At 43.3% G+C, this 21,320-nt stretch overlaps 1 protein-coding gene across 1 annotated transcript; it reads right to left on the bottom strand.

Annotated features, from left to right (window-relative positions):
- Positions 1-7,598: 7,598 nt before the first annotated feature.
- Positions 7,599-10,089, bottom strand: LOC125507173 (alpha carbonic anhydrase 1, chloroplastic-like). Its single transcript, XM_048671838.1, has 6 exons — positions 10,014-10,089; positions 9,261-9,472; positions 8,759-8,865; positions 8,574-8,676; positions 8,036-8,218; positions 7,599-7,929 (listed from the first exon to the last, which is right to left on the bottom strand). The coding sequence occupies exons 1-6, from the start codon at positions 10,087-10,089 to the stop codon at positions 7,783-7,785; spliced, it is 828 nt and encodes a 275-aa protein (XP_048527795.1). The 3' UTR covers positions 7,599-7,782.
- Positions 10,090-21,320: the final 11,231 nt, after the last annotated feature.

Genomic DNA, 21,320 nt, shown 5'->3' with positions numbered 1-21,320 from the left:
TTGGAATTATTTTTTGAATTTTTTTCTTGAAAAATGTCTGCTATTTTCAAATGCCGCAATTCTATTGGGAGAAGATTTTTTTTAATTCCTATTTAAAAGAGAAACATGAACAAAATTTCCAAATCCCGAACAATTTTTCTAAAATTTAACATTTTCTGAAAAAATAAAAAATTATGAAAAATGCAAACATTTTTTGATATTTACGAATATTTTCTTAATCACAAACAGTTTTTAATTTATGAAAAATTGGAAAACAGGAATATTTTTTAAAATTCCGAACAAAAAAGTTAAAACGGAACATTTTTCTGAAATGAACAAAAAAATATTGTACCCCTTTATGTTGGAACTGCGAACATTCTTGAAGCATGAAATTTTCTCTCAAATGGTGAACAAATTAAAAGACGAGGACAATTTTTTTGGAATTACTGAACACTTTTTGAAACATGAACATTTTTCTGAAATTGTGAACAAATTTGAAAACAAGAACATTTTTTTGAAATTCCTCAACTTTTTTTCTGAAATTAAAAAAAGAATATTTTTTGAAATTGTGCACAAATTTTGAAAATAAGATATCTTTGGGAATTCCTCAAGATTGTTTTCAAACACAATCATTTTTTGGAATTGTGCACAAAATTTTAAAACAAGAACTTTTTCTTCAAAAAAATTGAACAATATTTGAAATTTCCGAACAAAAGAAACAGAAAAGCAAAAAAAATAAACAGAAAAGATAAAAAATGAAAAAGAAATATAAACAGAAAAATAGAAATGAAAAGGTAATAAAATAGAAAACTCGGTTCAGGAACCTTCTAGAAGGTTCCCAAAACCGATAAAAACCGGTTGGGAATCTTTGTAAGGTTCGTAAAATAGGAAATGCTGCAACACATTAATGGATCAACCCAGCTCACCGCTCGCCAGCGTGTGCGAAAGCTCGACAGTTTGACACAAAATGCATTTTTTTAAACAAGCAAAGGCACCGAAGTGCCAAATTCATTCAGCTCATAGAGAAAGTACAAAGAGAATTACATAGATTAGCTGAAGATATAGAGAGGACGAGTAGCAGTATCTAGAAAAGAGAGCTGAAGAAAGACCCTATATGAGGCAAAGTGGAAATGACCACTACACCATGATCAACATGGTTAGAACTAGCAGAGGAACACTCTGAATATGAAACTAGGAACTGCTGTTGCCTTTTGCTTCACTACTAATCGACCATGTTTCTTGAAGCAAGCATGTCAAGGTTCTGTAGAAACAGCAAAATATAGCTGCAACCAAGATGAAACTCCAGCTTCGCGTTATAGCATCAAACTCCAGAGATGTGCGACGAATAAAAAACCAAGCACAACACATAGTACAGAGAGAAGGCAGAGCTCAAGAAATACCAAAAAACATGCCCAAGCTTCCATATATAACTGAGAAAAAACTTGCCACACCAAAATCTACAGGGAGAAAATTAATAACAGTGACTTGTATGAATTCTAAAGCCCTGAATCTGAAAATTTCAAGAAGAGGCAGTATTGGGCAAAGACCATGAGTGAGCCTTGCAGCAAAATAAGAGAGCCGAGTGTCGCCAATAGCACGGAAAACTTGTTGAGCAAGATTATAAGCACTACCATTGATCTCCCTAGAAATGTGAAACACCTTTGGCTGCAGCTGATAAGTAGTCTTAAAAAAAACTAGCCAAAGATTTCCTGATACTCCATGGAGTTTCAGAAGTGGAGACATTACCTAGAGTAGCAGCCCCTGCTAAAACCAAGCAGTCCGTCAGAAAAGTAGGCTGAGCAATGTTGAGTTGAGATGCAAAATAAGCAGCAAAATTTAGTGCAAGAGCCTCTGCTTGCAGAGGAGTAGAAGTTGGGGGAGCTGAAGCTTGCACTTGCACATTGATCTCTCCTCGATTAGAGGGTAAGGAAATAAAGACCCCCACACCTGTGTCAACCTGTCCTTGCAACAAACCTGAAATTTTCTTGGTCCTAAAAGCTGCATCCGAATAGATTTTAGCCCCATCAACCAACAAATCAGACCTAAGGGTTCTGCCAGGCAAAGGAATTTGATTAGAAGATAACTGAGTTGGAGTTAGAGCCTGATTCAAGAGAAGGGCATTGTCATACACATTACAGGTTAACGCAAGAGCAGCAATCTGAACTTGATGAGGAAGAGATTTTGCCCTATCAAAGAGAAAAGCATTCCTTGCTTTCCAGAGACACCAAAAAATGTAAAAATGTTAGAAAGAGAACCATATGAATGTCTCATGCTAGGACAATCAAGAAGAACAGAATGCAAGGTGGAATGCCCCTGGACTAAAGCATCCGAACAAACAAACCAAGGAGAGGAAAACCAAGCTGCACGAGAAAAAGAGCACATGACAAGCAGATGGACCTCATCCTCTTGTTGACCACATCAGCAACAATTTTTTGAACTCGTCCGGGCCGACACATCTAGTAGCTTGTGCGCGGAGGCTTGATGCTTACAGGCCTCAACTAGGATGCACCTGCTTCAAAAATTGTCTAAAGGAAACAACCTGTTTCTAAAAAAACGCCTGCCACACCTAAAAAAACGCCTACTTCAAAAATTGTCTAAAGGAACAATGAGTTTTAAAATTTGATTTACTTAAATTATTAAAAATTTCACTGCACATTAAAAAACATTGATAAATTGTAAATAAAATGTTTGCAGTTTTTGAAAAACATGCATACAATTTTAAAAAATCGAGACATTTAAAATGCCCATATATTTAAAATTTTGTTCATATTGTTTATAAAGTGTTCACCGCTCATTAAAAAATATTCATGATATTTTTTTTATTTTTTTACAATATTTGAAAGTACAATCATACCATTCAGAAAATGTTCTAGACTTTGTAAAAATGTACATACGTTTAAAATTTTGATCATATTATTTATAAAAATATTCATGAAAATATATTTTGTTCACATCATTCACAGAAGATGTTCATGAGATATAAATATTTGTTTGAGCAATTTTGAAAAAAATTATTTATGACATGAAAAAGTTCACAATGTATTTAAAAATGTTCAACATGTATGTTCATCTGTATCTGAAAAACATTTAACGTGTATTAGAAAGTCTTCAACATGTGTTCGAAAAATGTTCAGTGTGTATCTAAAAAAATGTTTAACATATATTTAGAAACTATTCAGCGTGTACTGGAAAATCTTCAATGTGTGTCTGAAATGTAACGTGCATTCAAAAAGATGTTCAGGGTGTATTAAAATAATTTCTACACCAAAACCTAGAAGATTAGAAAACTAGATGAATTTGAATAAAAAACAGTTAAGAAAAGAAAAAAAGAAAACGGAAAATAAAAAACCAGCAAAAAGAAACGCAAAGAAGGAAAAACGGCCGAAACCTCCCCAGACCATTAAAATTGAAGTAGAAGCTTCCCAAAACAATGCTAAATGGATCAGCCTACTTCAGTGGTCCCCTGCAGGCGATGCTGACATACTTATCGCAGCAAGTTATATATGGCTTTTGCGGGTTGCGTGAACATGTCAGACATGTTTTTACTAGTCTCTTGACTCGAAGAGGCTCATCTATAAGCTTCAACACGAATTCTATCTGAGAGGAACGGGAAGGAGCCTTGACTTTTCTATTTCAAGCACTGGTTACATATTCTCTCTCGCTTCCGAGCCAAAAAGTGTGGAAGGTCTTGGTTGATCCACCGATGCAAGTACATAGTGTGGGATGTGAAGCGTCATACGTGTTGTTCACCGCAGGTAGTATGTGGTCGCCAATTTTTGGGGTAACATGATGAGCGAGAGCAAGGTATTGTTGCATGTGCTCTACTCGCTTTTTTTTAGGGAAACGCAGTCTTGGTTACTCTATGGGCATACAAATAAAAAATTACAAGTAAAGCATATGTAGGGAGCATACATATTGTTTGGGCTTGGTCGCACACATAGCATACATCCTCGGCTCACAAAGCTTCAAAAGTGAATTTGACTACCTGGGCTCACATAACATGATCGATAGAATAGCTCACGTGGATGGTATGTTCACGTAAATGTGGGGCTCACTTATCAATGACTCATGGTCATCTTCTTCACATCTATATTCTTAGCCTACCCCTTCTATCTTCAACATGAGTTGCTTTGTGAGACCACGATGTAGGTATCAAATCGAGATGTTGCATGCAAACATCTTTCTTGCACCATCGACCTCATCCGCTCGAGCCATCATCGGCCCTAACCTAAACATCATTTTGCCACGATGCGACTAGGCGAAAGGAGTCAAGTTACAGGAGATGTTTGGCTACAAAAATGATAACATTGGCGTTAATGTAATCAAATCACAACATTTTAGGAGGTGTAATGAATTCTTTTCAAGTTTGTTTCGTTCTCTTAGGTAAAGGAATTAATAACCATCCCTGTGCTCTTTGTCTAGCCCCTGCTCTTCCTTGGACCCGGCTTCCCCTAGATCTCAAGCGCCACTCGTCATCCCCAAAATCAAGAACCGCCGGTTCTTAGATCTTAAGCACCGCCTACCATTCTAATCATGCGCGCTGCCAGCCATCCGTCGACTTTAAGCGCTGTCAGCCATCCCCGGTCTTGCGCCGCCAACTACTCCAATCTGGCAAGCCCCCAGTCATGTTCATCTTCGACACCGCTGGTCCAGCCCAAGAGAATAACAACTGCTACAAAATCATGAGGTACCAGATATCGGGGAGGTGTTGGCGGAAACATAATAGCAACGTCGTCTGATTACACAGGACCTCATTACGCTTAACTCCTACAAAAAATAACTAAGGTATTCAGATCCTGTTGTTATCGGTTTACATTACGAAACATCGAACAAAACACCTCCACAATGTGAACTCAACCCTCCAATGGTGCAACTTCATACTGCACTATCTCGCTCGAATCGATCCGCAAAACCTGGCAGCTGGACTGCACTTCCTCGTTCGGGCCTAAGACTAATAGAGAAACATGCCCACTCCCATATTGTATGCATCACAATTTTGGAAGCGGCAGCCTCTGATTTGATGAGCTCCAACGTGTTAGACGACAAGACGGTGGAAGAGACAGGCCATGGGAGCTATGTTATGCCACCCACTCCCGTATCGCCACATTTGGCACCCTTGACCGGCCACTGCCACACTAAGGTAGATCACTATCCCTCTCTCGAGCTGCGGCAGCACATGGCCTTCATTCTCTCTACTACCACATGTGAGCGCCCATCATTGCTACCCTCTCCTTATTCCGCCTCTCCCTCCTCCATCCACCCAATCACTCGCTCCTCCCTTTGCTCTCACAAGTAGCATCCTATCACACTCATTGCAGTTCTGTACACATACTAACAAAGGGTCGAAGACTGCGGCATTGCTCTCTTGTGATGTGGTCACTACAACAATGGTGCAAGCAGCAATAATAACAACATGTGAAAGGAGAAAAGGGTGGCAAGAAGGAGATATATCCGACCGGTGGGGTGCCCCCACCTCAATGTACCTTCTATGTGTGCTATCATATCGGTCCTCGCAAATGGTTCTGGGTCATCAGATCAGCTGTCAAAACGCTCTCAATGAGAACTAGAGCTATCAAAAGCAGTGGATATGTATTGCTCCAACTTGTGATGGTTTGATGTAATTTATTGTATATATGGGCATAGAAGCTCGTGTAAGTATGCCACCCAATCACTAGATAAAAAGCCATTCATACCAAACAAGAAGACCAATTTTTTTCTTCGGCACCCAGTAAGGCAAGATATCTCATTGCCATGGCAACCCGATCCTCATGCTTAGACTAACAACTATTATTCTCATCCCATGAAGTTTTAAACCTCTCGGTATTGATCAGGACCCCATGCATGAGGTTTTGCTCTCTGTGTCAACCTTTGTGTGTCTTCTTAAGGGTGTGGCAAGGCGTGCCAAAGGTTATACTAGTAACACTTTTTTTTTGAACAAGCAAAGGCACCGAAGTGCCAAATTCATTCAGCTCGAAGAGAAAGTACAAAGAGAATTACATAGATCTGCTAAAGATATAGAGAGGAGTAGCAGTAGTATCTAGAAAAGAGAGCTGAAGAAAGACCCTATATGAGGCAAAGTGGGAATGACCACTACACCATGATCAACATGGTCAGAACTAGCACAGGAACACTCTGAATCTGAAACTAGGAATTGTTGTTGCCTTTTGCTTCACTACTGATCAGCCATCCTTCTTGAAGCAAGCATGTGAAGGTACTGTAGAAACAGCAAAATACATCTGCAATCAAGATGAAAACCCTGCAAAATAAGAAACTGATGTACCCAGCTTCGCGATATAGCATCAAACTCCAGAGATCTGCAAACGAATAAAAACCAAGCACAACACATAGTACAAAGATAAAAACTTGCCACACCAAAACCTACAGGGAGAAAATTAATAACATTGAACTGTATGAATTCTAAAGCCCTGAATCTGAAATTTTTCAAGAAGAGGCAGTATTGGGCAAAGACCATGATTGTGTCGTGCAGCAAAACAAAAGAGCCGAGTGTCGCCAATAGCACAGAAAACTTGTTGAGCAAGATTGTGAGCAATACCATTGATCTCCCTAGAAATGTGAAACACTTTTGGCTGAAGCTGATAAGTAGTCTTAAAAAAACTAGCCAAAGATTTCCTGATACTCCATGGAGTTTCAGAAGTGGAGACATTACATAGAGCAGCAGCCCCCGCTAAAACCAAGCAGTCCGTCAGAAAAGTAGGCTAAGCAATGTTGAGTTGAGATGCAAAATAAGCAGCAAAATTTAGTGCAAGAGCCTCCACTTGCAGAGGAGTAGAAGTTGGAGGAGCTGAAGATTGCACTTGCACATTGATCTCTCCTCGGTTAGAGGGTAAGGATATAAAGATTCCCACACCTGTGCCAACCTATCCTTGCAACAAACCTGGAATTTTCTTGGTCCTAAAAGTTGCATCCGAATAGATTTTAGCTCCATTAGCCAACAAATCAGACCTAAGGGTTCTGCCAGGCAAAGGAATTTGATTAGAAGACAACTGAGTTGGAGTTGGAGCCTGCTTCAAGAGAAGGGCATTGTCATACACATTAGAGGTTAACGCAAGAGCAGCAATGTGAACTTGATGAGGAAGAGACTTCGCCCTATCAAAGAGAAAATCATTCCTTGTTTTCCAGAGACACCAAAGAAATGTAAAAATGTTAGAAAGAGCCATATGGATGCCTCATGCAAAGAAAATCAAGAACAGAATGCAAGGTGGAATGCCCCTGGACTAAAGCATCCGAACGAACAAACTAAGGAGAGGAAAACCAAGCTGCACAAGAGCACATGAAAAACAGATGGACCTCATCCTCTTGTTGACCACATCCAACATGATCAATACTGCTATACCCTCATCTTGGAATAGTGGGGAAAAACTCCGCCCACCATACAATATTCACAAGTGGATGAATCAATTTAGTTTTGGTGCCATTCGAATTCTTTGGTTTAAGGAAAATGATATTGCATTTCACATCATGGTGTTCTTTCAGATTTATCAACAAAACGGACAAGAGAACATTTCTAACACCATTCAGACAACAAAATTTCATTGCTATTTTACTTTAGAAAATTTCCTTATTTGAAATTTCACTGATCGGTATTAATATCCAAACAACAACCCAATGGTTACACAAAAAATACATGATAATGGCCATAATTATAATTTATGTTCTTGCACACACAAGTACCAATGCCACGAGCTACATTTTATTGCAATCTATCAAGTCACCTTACGCTTCTTTCATTGTTCTGGATTGGCACCAAGCAAAATAGTTCACCATGGATCAAACTTCAGTTGACTAAAGAACATTTTGAACATTGCGTGACCTGTCATAGAGCTGTACGGCGCGACCATTCAGTGATTGTAGCGGCCTGTAGTTGTGCTTGTAACTCCCCTTCAAAGGTGCCATCAAAGTAGCAGCCTGCTCCTTTGTCATTTCTTTTATCTACGACACATCTCAAAGTATATATAGATTAGTAACTCCCATTGCATAAACATCATGTGAAGTTAAAGTTTCCACACTATTTTCAATATTTGAGCAGATGGAATACCTCGCCTAGAATGTTCCAGATCACATTCTCTGTGCATGGTGGTGCGGTGAGAGATCCAACATATCTGAAATACCTATGTGCACCCTGCATTAGTTCCCTCATATTCACCACCCCAACGGGGAGAGGATCACCTTTCTCAGCTTTGCAGCCCTCCGCAGACAATTCAGCCAACTTATCCTTTATCTATGAGTACAATACAAAGCAAATAGTCAAATCAAAATGCATGTAGACCAAGCATGCAACGTCATTAGGTGTGCCCTAGTCATCTGGTTCAACATATAAGTCCAATACATATTGATTAGAAATCAAATTACAAGTTGTGATCGTGTTATTCAGTTCTTGAAACAGGTCAATGTCTCCCGACTATTCATATAAAACAGAGCTTTGTATTAAATGTATATAAACTACTCAACTGACTAACTAACAGCTACTGACCATTTCATATCTCGGTGATATACACCGTGTAGTGTTCTACAATGCGACAGTGATAATACATATAGTAGCAACACATTCCCCTTTTCTTATCACGGCGATTTACCTGGTGAAGGAAAGGATCTGGTTTTCCGTAACGATAAAGGATTGACACAACAGTAATGTCACCATCATCGGTGGAGTGAACCATGTGGAGCTCTACCGCAAATCTACCAGGGTAAGAGAGTGGTGCACATAGTTAGTACAAGGGAAATTGAATGCTTCCCAAATCTCAAAAGCGTACATGTGAACCTTTGGCCATTGATGGTATGTTCTGAGGGGGAGTGCCAATGCAATTGCTTCAATTTGTACTTCTTCCCATCCACCTTGACAGTCCCAACAGTGTCATTGTATCGCAGCTACATCAATCAGTTGGCACAATGATTTCATAATACACATTACTTTAAACTAGGAGATTACGTGTACGTAGCAGAACGCATGTTTTCATGAACATGTTGTAATAGTCACTGGTACATTATGTAGAAGACCACAATATGATGGACTTTTTTTTCACAATGCGTGTATTTTATTACACTACACCGATGGCACAAGTTAATGAAGTTATACAACCAAAACATCAAAGGAAACCAAAGCTAGAAAAGCCGATCCAGGAAAAAAGAACTCGCAAACGAAGCAAATTACTGTAAGACAAACAAAATAAAGATAAGCTAAATCAGGTATTGTCGTGCTTGTATGTGAACATTTTATGTTCATTGATATAAAGAACCATTTGGTTGAGAGGCTCGGAGCAAACCGCAATGTTGAAGACGTTGTCAACCATTGAAGCATTTGTAGAAGTATAATCCCTCTCTAAGGGCTCCATTCCTGGGTTGTGTAAGGCACCATCTCTCACGATGTCAATTGGAGACTGGTAGATTCCTTTTGAGCAAACTGTGAAATTAGGACTTAAGCTCCCCCAATGCTCGGGGCCAGTTCTCCCACTGTATCCGAATCTCACGCCGGTTCCTTTGAGTAAGAAAATATAGATAAGAAATCATACATCAAGATGAAACTTTGTGCAAGTAGCAATAGGAAAGATGAAGATGGCAAGATTGTACAAGATGTTTTTTTTTGAAATCAGATTGTACAAGATGTTGTTTTGCTGACAAGATGAAACAACCCCGCATCTATTTTAGTTCCCGTTTGCCGTCATTCTTTGGTGTATACCGTTCATGTAGTGAAATGATTATAATCTGAATAATACTGGAGTATTTTCTTTAGTGAAAGATTGCATGCCTTTTTCACTTTAAAGCCCAGATATTCCATTTCAAGAGAAATAGGAAAAGAGTGAAGAGTACTGAGTACTGACTGATAAGAAACCAGAAATAGAGATGGGACCTTTACATACAGGTTTTATTCTTCTAACATACTAGATAACTGGCAGATGTGAAGAAGGGTAGACAAACGTGTGCCAGAGTCACATGCCCACAATTATAAATCAACTAGCATTATACAACAGCGCTTGATTAGGAGGGAACTTGGTCAGGGAACTTAATCAAACACATACCGTCGCATGCATGGGTCACAACAAAGCACATGTACAACAGTGCAACAAGAATTGCACTTCTCCCGAAAGTCGCCATCTACGTACTCCTTCGTTCTCTCTGTGAAATCTAAGCTCCAAGCTTCCTATACAAGGTGCAGGAGAATACAGAAAGGGTTGTGCTCTGCTCGAAACTGTAGAGAGAAGTGCACAAGGCGCATGTACTTATATAGGACGACTTACGGTATATACTTACGTGTGGGTCAGTTCGGTAGTATTGATGTTTTGGCCCCGACGTCCTTGTTCTTTATGTTGCTGGAGATTACAAGATCTTCCTGCTGGAAGCTGTATGGTTCATCGATTTCTCAGTCTAGTCTCCCTCGGTGCGTAACAGCTCTGCTCACTATCAAACTCTTTCGGTTTCATACCTAAAATAAGCTTTGGCCCAGCAGGCTTTGTACCAACTAGCATACGTTCAAAAGAATTCCCTAAAAAAAGCCGTTCAAAAGAAGAATCCTAGCAAACAAAGACGTGCAATGCAAACTTTTATTAACTACGTGCAATGCATTCTTTGTCTAGAGGAAAGAGCCCCAAAACTTGTACTCCCTCCGTCCGGAAATACTTGTCGGAGAAATGCATAAAAATGGATGTATCTAGAACTAAAATACGTCTAGATACATCCATTCCTCCGACAAGTATTTCCGGACGGAGGGAGTATCTCGGTGCAACTTCCTCTTCATATATTATAACTGTTTTAAATGGAGGCAAAAGTTTTGCCTCTTCCCCTCGCAAAAAAAAGATTTTGCATCTTCGATTAATTATGAAGAAGATTGTCAAATTAATTTATGACAAATCATGCGACAACCCATACAATCAAACCATAAGTGGACTACTCACAAGGTGTGAAATCCCACGACCGCACACACACAGCCCATCAAACTCTTCAAACACACAACATCGCAATTTCAGACACTTGTACAACGCAACATGGCGCTGACGAGAACACGTCAACAAAAGGAAATGTGTAACAGCAAAACCACAATAACGAATGCAACCTCGAGGACGAGCCGAGGGACCGAGATCTTCCATGCATCAAGCAGTTGCGGACGCATATCCTATGACAATCACTCTGTTTTCCCTTGCACTTTGAGTGACTTCTCCTTCGGGATACTGGTCCGAGGGCAATCACCTGCGTTCTTTGCTTTTGTCCTTGATTGCCGACCCTGTAAGGAGGTAAGCAACCACCCTTCCAAATCCAGGGCTAGAAGCCTCCAAGCTGGCAAGCACGTCATAAAGATCTTTTACAAAGAGGGCACCATGATGATGCTCCGGCGGGGCAGAAGTGGGCACCAGGCCACATACGAGCGCCCAGGCGAGTTCACCTCAAGTTGATGACATGACAAATGCGAAGCTTGTCCCTCACACGAGGTCACCATCGAGTCCACCTTCATATGATCCATTGACAAAAATGAAGTAGGGCCCGAACATAGTTCTAGAAGCTTAGGCATAATCTATTTATAACACTTCACATGTGTAATGTTGCCAGACTAGAAACCTTGGAGATAAGTGGAAGACAAATGCCAACTAGGGTTTGAGCGGTTGTTGCGATCTCGTTGGTTCGCTTGCCTCCGGGCTCATGTGGCAAGGTGGGAGACCTCGAATTCTGCTAGGCATGTTCCGTGTATCTCATAGTCTAAGTCAAATATAGACCATCAGAACAACTCCAATGAGGCGACCCATTTCATCCGTCGCCGTCCGTTTGGGTCGACGCGGACAGAAAAGTCAGCCCAACATGCCGACCCAAACGGACGCGCGTCCGCTTTCGTTCACCTGCCGACCTATTCCCGGCCTATTTTTGAGCCAGATTTGCGTCGGCGCGGATACAAGACGGATGCGCGCGCTCGCCCTCTCTCCTCTCCGGGCTCGCTGGTCGGTGGCACATTGGCCTCTCCCCATCCAACAGCACACCCTCGCCCGCCTGCTTCGCCGCCGACGCCGCCGACCATTTTTTCTCAGGACGACGCTTTTCCTAGCTTCATGTTCAATTGAGCGGTCTGCTTCCGCGCACGCTTGTCCTCCCGATAGGAGGCTCGCTCCGTCCTCCTCGACTCCCTGTCCGTCCTCCTTTCCTTGTAGAACTAGCGCTCGTCAACGATGTCCTGTGGGAAGCATTCACACCACACCGTCATGCCTTCCACGTCCATCTGGCGATGGCGAGGCGACGTTGCCGCCTCCGGTGGTCACGACGATCCTCATCGGTGAAAAGCCGTGGGAGAGGCGTGAGATCCTGCGCCCGTTGGCTCGTCGACACGTCGGGAAAATTCATCTCCGGATGAGGCCGCAGGAGGTGCCACGCCGCCGCGTTGTACGTGCGAGCTGCCTCCTCTGCGGTGTTGAAGGTGCCGAGAATGGGGCGTTTCTCGCCAAACCAGATCTCAGAGGAGAAGGCGCGGAGCGGCGCTCGCGGACTCCGCGAAAATCCGAAGCGCCTAGGTGGCGCATCGACATGGTGGCGCAAAGGCGGCGAGGCTAGTAAGAGGGGGCAAGACGAGTGGGCGCCGGACAGAGTGTGGAGGGAGCGCCTTCTTAATCACGAGCGCCGGCCGCGCCAAAACCAGCATGCGAACCTTTCCCACGCGCTGGAGCGCCAAAACCAGCGCGCGCAGTCATGAAATGGGTCAAAGCGTTGGGCGCCCTGCCGACCCAAATTTAAAAGAGGACGGATGCCGGGCGGGCGACCGACCCGAACGGACAAAAAGCGGAAAAAAGCGCCGTCCGTTTGGATCGACCCATTGGAGTTGCTCTCAGAGGCCAAAAAATGTGTCTAGTGGCTGTATGTCCTGTTCTAAATTTTAGGGGGGGGGGTTGCCATCCGTTATTTTGTAATTGATCTAGTGACACTTTTTTGTTTGGACTTTGATCTTTTACCACTTTTCAACACAAAAACAACGTTTATAAATAATAGACAGCATAAGTGAACAAAATAGAGGACTATTATGCCCTTGTACCTGTTTGACCCAAACATAACACACAGGAAGGATTGAACTCGTGCTACCCTCCTCTCTCCTGCACGTTTGTACTGCTCCACGCCGGCCCTTGCCTTGCTGCTCCTCCCTGGCCCTTGCTGCTCCTCGTCGGCCTTGCTGCCCTGCTGCCGCTGCCCCCTCCTGCACCTCATACCCAGCCACCACTGCCCCAACTAGTACAGTCTCTTCTTCCCTCGCCGTTCCTCGTCAAATTTTGGTCAAAAATTGCTTAGATTAGTTGAAATGCATGCAACCGTTGAACTGTTCATCCGACTTGGATGAAACTTTCCCAGATTAGTCACGCATATATGAACAATTTTCCATAATTTTTTGAAATTATTCTGACAACTTTCAAATGTCGGTCAAAATTTGGTCAAATTAGTTAAACTGTAATTGAAATGCATGGAACCGTTGAACCGTTGATCCAAATTCGATGAAACTTTCTCGAATTAGGCGCACTTATATGTTTGTTTTTATGGAATTTTTTCAAATTTTTCTGGGTGGTTCGAAAAAAGTCAAAATTTTGGCAGAAATCCGGCTCAATTTGGATAGCATTTTGACTTTTTTTTGGCTTTTCAGCAATTTTTTGCACATAATATCCAAATTCAAACATATATTTGCAGATGGACATATTCATATACCATGACACAATATGAAGAGAACATAGCAAGAGAGAGCATTTAACATGTCCATCCATCATATCTATATCTCATCTACCACAAGGCAATAGTTGCTGCCACGATTACAACCAAAAGCATAAGGCAATAGTTGCTGCCATGTTACAACCAAAAGCACAAGGCAATAGTTGCTGCCATAGATATTACAACCAAAAGCATAGAGAAGATCAAACACAACACTAGTACTTCCTTCTCTTTAGGGTCAACTTTCTAGCTTTTGAGCTTAAGACCATGTCATATGCAATCATGGTGTCCTCCACGGTTGAGGTAGTTTGCTGCGACGCCTCATCAGCCAATGCCATAGCCAACATCCTTCTTGTCATAGGATTGGGACTGCCTTAAAGATTATGTGGCATAGTGATCATGTGTGTATTGGGAGTGACAACAACTTCAAGTTGTGGTGCTACATGTGTTGCCTTATCAGCCAACGCCGTAGCCAACATCCTGGATGTATTGAGAAAAGTAAGAATTGCAAGGAAAATTAGATATTACTATAATATGTGGATGTGTTACCTTCTTGTCACTGGAATGGGGTTGCCTTGAAGACTGTGTGGCATAGTGATCATGTGCCTATTGGGAGTGACAACAACTTTAGGTTGTTGGGCTGCCACTTCAGATTCCGGTGCCGAGTCATCATCATCAGCTGGATATCTTGGTGCTCTCTTCTTTCTTTTCCTGCACATAAACAAGTTAGTACACAGTAAAATAAGCGATGAAATAAACATTGATCATTACAAGTGATGAAATAAACATAGATCATTACGTGTACCCTGGCCTTGGTCCATTCAACGGACAGGTGGACTGCCTATGGCCTAAAATGTGGCATCTTTTGCATCTATTCTTGCTGCCTAGCTGTTTTGGCTCTTTCTTCTTTTTAGGACCACCATCTCCACCTTCGAGGAAGCTCTTGTACCTGTTTTTTCTAGGCCTTCCAACACCTCTTTTCTTGTCTAATGGAGCCTCCATGTCAAATGGAAATTGTACATGTGGCCATTGGGACCTATCTGTCAATGGCTCAACCTCTCCAGCATATGCTGCCCGAAACTTCTCGGGAGAGAAATAGTCATGCACATAATCCTCCCATTTGGGGTTTCTTCTATCCAGCAAGAAAGGAAGTGCATGCTCACAAGGCTTCCCTGTGTGCTGCCACTCCAAGCACATGCACTCGCTTTGGTTAGTTTTTACAACATGTCGCAAGTTGTATTTACTTGTGTCCCTCACCTCACAACTTGCAACTCTAGATTTCCCAACTTTCAAATGTTTAAGTCCCCTTGTCCTATTATGAATCTGTTGGATGATGGCTGGAGTAATTTTTCCTTTCAGTTTCATTCCAATCTTTCTTCTTCTCTCACAAAGTTTCATGACTAGCTCTCTAAGAGTGTCAGCTAGCTCATCAGGTGGCAACTCTTTGTAATCTTTAATCCAACCATTAAAAGACTCAGCAAGGTTATTATTGATGTAATCACATTTAATTGAGGGGTCAAACATGCATATCATCCATTTTAAGCTATGGTACCTTGAGAGATATTCATTCACATCGGGTGCTTATGCTAGGATTTTATTCATGTGGTAGTTAGAAACTTGTGGCCGATATGCCCTAGCAGCTGGCCACATTCTGCCAAACACATCTCCTTGGAACTTTTTAGAGAAGTTAGCCATGAGATGCCTAAAACACTCTCTTTGATCTGCATGAGGGATATTTTTTTGAATGCATTCTCTAAACCTTTACATGCATTTGTGCATATAGCTAGAGGGGAAACAAGACCTAATGCCATGTTTAGTTGTGACATGAACCATGTCCAATTTTCATCGGTTTCACCATCAATGAATGCAAATGCTACAGGTTACATCCAATTATGCCCATCTAATGACGTACAAGCTGCTAAGTGACCTCTCCATTTACTGGTGAGTGCAGTTGAATCTATACTAAGATATGGTCTACAACCAGCTTTAAAACCATCAATGCATGGTATAAGAGCCATAAAGAATCGGTTAAAGAGAACAATACCGTCAGTCTATACTAAGATATGGTCTACAAACGTTAGTACCCTTATGCTTTGTCCATCAGTCCTTAGTCTAGCTATAATCCTCCATGGACAACCCTTGGCTCTACATTTGCCAAGATATCTTTTCTTATCAGTCTTATATCCCCAAATGTCAATCTCCTTTTAATTGCATATTGTCTGATAGCCATCCTAAAATATTTCATTGAAGGAAACAAAGCACCAAGATACATTTGCGGGTTCTCTTTGTCATATGCAATCTCCTCATCTGGTGGCACACTATCATCAATAGGAATGGCAGCCTCAATGAAAAGCTAATGATCCTCCTCATCGGTCATGTAAACTTCCTCACTCGGTGGAGAAGCTGGTGGCTCGGGAACCGCCCTATCGTTGATACCAATAATATTGCCGCACATATTATCTTCAGTTACGAGAATGTCGACATTGTTGATACCAAGAGGATCGCACATATTGTCATCAGATATGGGAGGAGCTATCTCAATCAAGCTCCAATCTATGTTGGTTCTTCCTGAGTAAGCACAGAGGACTCACATCTCTCACTACTATTAGCCACATCACAAACACTTTGAGATTGCATTGTGGCTGGGTGGTCAACATCATCCGATGAAAACTCCATATCATCTGGAAAAACTCTATACTGACTCCCCATTGTCTGTGCTAACTCAAAAGCTGACAAGTTTGAATTGTCAACAACCATAGATGAGCTAGCACTGCATTCTACAAAAGTGTTTGTTGCTTCCTTCTTACTAACAGCACTTGGCTTTTTGGAAGCTGGTGGGTTTTGGGGTTTTCTAGGAGCACTTGGCTTTTGGGGGGCAGCTGGCTTTTTAGGAGCTGGTGGTTTTTTGGGGCAGCTAGCTTTTTGGGAGCGGGAGCTCTTTTTTCCAGATTTCTTTGCATTAGGTTTCTCCAATGTAACCACATTAGCATATAAAAATGATTTCTTTGCCTCCCAGTCCCATTGATCACTCATCAAGTGCATCACCAATTGCTGACCATTGCCCATTGGATCAATTGTTTTCAAGACACGGTCATAAGCAAATAACTTTAGCTCCTGGTGTGGCCTCATTTTGATATGTTGTGCCACAATAGCATTGAAATTAACCCATTTTGATATGTTTACGTCAAAAAACAACATCATGCCTTTCAACATGTTCCTCACTTCCATCGTCAAGCTTGACGACATAAGGAGCAACTCTAATGGTTACTATGAAAATATTGGGTGGTGGAGGCGTCCTACTTGACAATAAGCAACAAGGAGAAACATACTAGGGAATTAGTGTGTCGTGTTCAACAATGAACAATAGAAGAGTCAGGAGATACTTTGCTTTCTCACCTCGGCTTGGTTGAGAACAAAGTCTCAAGGTTGAAGTCGTCTGCCATAAACCCGTCACCCATCTCCGGTTCAGCCCTTACCTAGTTCATCTTAAATTTGTGGTCTACCATCAACAATCAATCGAAGAACAATAAGATCTCCAGCAGCAAGCAACACTAAAATAGCAGTAAAAATACAAGCAACAGTAGAGCCACACCGAAATAGCAGTAAAAGAGCAACAACAACAAGCATCACTGTTCAGAATTGAGAGCAGTAGCAAAAGCAGCGCTAGGGGAGGGCGGCGACCGGCTGGCGGCGGGCGGGGGTGGCGACCGGCGGCGGGCGGGTGGTGGCCGAGATCGAGCCCGAGGCGCCTAACCCTAGGGACGGGACATAGGGGGCAGAGGATAGTAGCGGGAGAGAAGGCCTCACCTTCAGATCCGAGATCCAGCCGCCGTTGAGGACCACCAGGACCAGCGTCGTTGAGGGCCCCCTACGCAAGTCGCCGCCGCCGCCTTCCCCTTGTTCTTGCGGGCGAGAGGAAAGGGAACAAGGGTGAGCGAACCAGAATGAGCTCTCTAGTTTGTGGTCAATCGTGGGAGAGGGGTATTTTCGACTTTGCTTGTGGGACCCAGTTGACAGAGGGCAAAAGGCAAAGTTTCATGTAACTGGTGCCACTAGATCAATTACAAAGTAAGGTATGGCAAATTATCAAAGAGCAAACAAAGTTGTGGCAAATAATCAAATTCCCCAAATTTTAGACATCCATCAGAATCACTACGCATTGTCCATATTTAGACGACCGAGCGAGGACGTCCAAACTAGAGCTGCCCCTTTGCAAGCTCGCTTCCGCGCCGATCTGGAGCAGTTGGAGACGAGGAGGACGCCCGCGCCACTGCCCCGAGCTCGCCGTCGCTGAGGTACGCTCTGTTTTTTCAGATTCGGAGAGAGGAAGAGTGATTGAAGAGACGGGGCAAGGAGATGGGGCCGATGGATCTGACGCCAAATCCGGCCGCCGCCGCTGGCCACTGTCGCCCTTGCGAAAGTGGATGCGAGAGAAGGGGCAGGGAGATGGGGCTCCGGCTGCGAGCGCGGTGCCAGCGGCGAGTATGTGCGCGAGCGGCGGGTGCGCTGGCTGCGAGCGGCGAGTGTGAGGGGGATGCGCGAGCGGCGGGTGAGGGAGTCTTGGACTAAGGGGTCCTCGGGTATCCGGCCTGTTAGCCATGGGCCGGACTGATGGGCTGTGAAGATACGAAGACCGAAGACTGCACTTGTGTCTGGATAGGACTCACCTTGGCGTGGAAGGCAAGCTTGGCGATCAAATATGTAGATTCCTTTCTTTGTAACAGAGCCTATGTAACCCTAGATCCTCTCAGTGTCTATATAAACCGGAGGACTTAGTCCGGAGAGGAGGAGATTCATTATCATAGTCATACAGGCTAGACTTCTAGGGTTTAGCCATTACGATCTCGTGGTAGATCAACTCTTGTAATACTCATATTCATCAAGATCAATCAAGCAGGACGTAGGGTATTACCTCCATAGAGAGGGCCCGAACCTGGGTAAACATCGTGTCCCCTGTCTCCTATTACCATTGACCTTAGACGCACAGTTCGGGACCCCCTACCCGAGATCTGCCGGTTTTGACACCAACATTGGTGCTTTCATTGAGAGTTCCATTGTCCCGTCCTCAAAAGGTTCGATGGCCCCTTCAATCATCAACAATGACACTGTCCAAGGAGAAACCTTCCTCCCCGTACATATTTTCGTGTTCGGCGGCTTTGCACTGCGAGCCAACTCATTTGGCCATCTGGAGCATATCGGTAGCTATGCCCATGGCCATCATGTCAGATTTGGGTGCTTGAACTATGTCGCGAACATCCGTGGAGATTTGATCTTTGCTGCATTCGAGACCGCGGCGATCGCTCCTCGTCACCTCGATGAACATGACCTAAATCTGTCATCGGACCACATTCAGGAGATAGCTCCTGTAACTGATCTTGCCTTAGATCCAAAGCATACGGTGCCATCTAAGGATTGGAGGTTCAACCCCACCATGGCGGCCACAGATTCCCCGGCGTTGGAGCCGCACATGGACTTAAACTCACATAATATTTGTGTCACTGGAACCCCGAACTCGTCTCTGGGTGTAAGTTCCGAACCATGTGAGTCCACGGATGCTGAACTTGATCGTTTATCGATCTTCGAGTTCAGCGCCACAGACATCTTCTAGCACTCACCCTTGGGCGATGTGCTAAGCTCATTAAAGAACCTGTCCTTGGCGGGGGACTCACAGCCGAACTATATCTGGTTCGAACTAGAAGCTGATGACAGGGAATTTCGCTCCCCACCCGCCACCCACTTTATAGCCACTATCAAAGACTTAACTGACATGCTCGATTACGGCTCCGATGACATCGACGGTGTCGGTGTCAAAACCGGCGGATCTCGGGTAGGGGGTCCCGAACTGTGCGTCTAAGGCGGATGGTAACAGGAGGCAGGGGACACGATGTTTTACCCAGGTTCGGGCCCTCTTGATGGAGGTAAAACCCTACGTCCTACTTGATTTATTCTTGATGATATGGGTATTACAAGAGTTGATCTACCACGAGATCGGAGAGGCTAAACCCTAGAAGCTAGCCTATGGTATGACTGTATGTTGTCCTACGGACTAAAACCCTCCGGTTTATATAGACACCGGAAAGGGCTAGGGTTACACAAGGTCGGTTACAAAGGAGGAGATATACATATCCGTATTGCCTAGCTTGCCTTCCACGCCAAGTAGAGTCCCATCCGGACACGAGACAAAGTCTTCAATCTTGTATCTTCATAGTCTAACAGTCCGGCCAAAGGATATAGTCCGGCTGTCCAGAGACCCCCTAATCCAGGACTCCCTCAGTAGCCCCTGAACCAGGCTTCAATGATGATGAGTCCGGCGCGCAGTGTTGTCTTCGGCATTGCAAGGCGGGTTCCTCCTTCGAATACACCATGGAAGAATTTGAATACAAGGATAGTGTCCGACCCTGCAAAATAAGTTCCACATACCACCGTAGAGAGAATAATATTTCCACAAATCTAATTTGCTGACTTGTTTTGGCAATACGACATTATGCCATGGCCCAGTGATTATTCGAACCGTTTCCGTTAACTAGCCCCGCACATAACGCGAGGCAGTTTTTTGACACGTCTTGTCAAAGCAGAGATCCACTACTAGGGAAAACCTTATGCACAGAATCTTAGTAGCAGCGTGGCATAAAAAGAGGCGCTGCTGCTAATTAGTAGCAGCGCGGTTACGGAAAGCACGTTACTGGTGCAAATTTAGCAGTAGCGCGTGATGTTTAAACCGCGCTCCTACAAAAATCCACCGACAGTACACAACGACCTAAGTTTACCAGTAGCGCGGCGTCAGGAAGCGCGCTGCTGCTAATGCCATAGTAGTAGCGCTCTTTTTAGTCACGTCGCTGCTGCTAATTTTGAAATTGTCCACACAGTTGGCCCGTTTAGCAGTAGCACGTGACAGGAAAGCGCGCTGCTGCTACGCTCTTAGCAGCAACACACTTTTGCTCCCACGCTACTGCTAAGACGTAGCACCCACCACCTTTTTCCACCTCTCCCTCCCCATCTCCTCTCCTCCCTTTCCCCTACCTCCCACATCCTCCCTCTCACTCTTCTTCTTCCTCAATACTTCTCCCCCATTACTCTCCCTCTTCTAACTACCTTTCTCTCTCTTCATTACTCCTAGCTATAACTACACCACCTCCATTAATGCATCTCCTTTCTCTTTTTCCTTCCCCCTCCACTAGTTGAAGCTGTCTCCTCCCAAATTAGGTAGCTAGGTAGATGTAGCATTTAGTTAAGTGACCTATTTGCCCCTAACTAGATCTATCTTTGTCAAGAAGAGATTTGTGCACTTTTGATCTCCCTACAACATCATCTCCACCGTGTGCTCGATCTCGAGATAGAGGTGATTAAAATTTCATGCTTTTGCAAAATGGAAATATGTTTATGTGTGTGTGATATGTTTATGGAAATTTTGTGTGTGGCATGAGTTGATGCCAAATTGTGCTTTTGAGTTGCCTATGTTTTGCCAAAATGTCGATTTATTTCCGTTTTGGCGAATTCCGGGCAAACTCTAGATCTATATATGTCCTATTTTTAAGGAAGGTCATGCCGAATTTTTGTATGACTTTGATGAATGCACGCATTTTTATAATCAATTTGTTTATTATTACCGTGCAGAGTTGACGATGGTCAGTGGAACGATGGTGGACAGGTGGTTGCGGTCGACG

The sequence above is a fragment of the Triticum urartu genome, chromosome 5, assembly GCF_003073215.2.
Source record: "Triticum urartu cultivar G1812 chromosome 5, Tu2.1, whole genome shotgun sequence".
In the NCBI taxonomy this organism is placed as follows: domain Eukaryota; kingdom Viridiplantae; phylum Streptophyta; class Magnoliopsida; order Poales; family Poaceae; genus Triticum; species Triticum urartu.
Note: the sequence above shows the minus strand (reverse complement) of the source record. Positions and strands in the feature narration are given on the sequence as shown.

What these genes read in the sequence shown, in the direction of transcription:
- LOC125507173 (XM_048671838.1), bottom strand. Translation starts at nt 10,089, where the DNA reads ATGGCGACTTTCGGGAGAAGTGCAATTCTTGTTGCACTGTTGTACATG. An exon ending in CATACCATCAATGGCCAAAG is followed by an intron (nt 8,677 to 8,758) that starts GTTCACATGTAC and finishes TTACCCTGGTAG; the next exon opens with ATTTGCGGTAGAGCTCCACA. An exon ending in CAGATCCTTTCCTTCACCAG is followed by an intron (nt 8,219 to 8,573) that starts GTAAATCGCCGT and finishes TTGTACTCATAG; the next exon opens with ATAAAGGATAAGTTGGCTGA.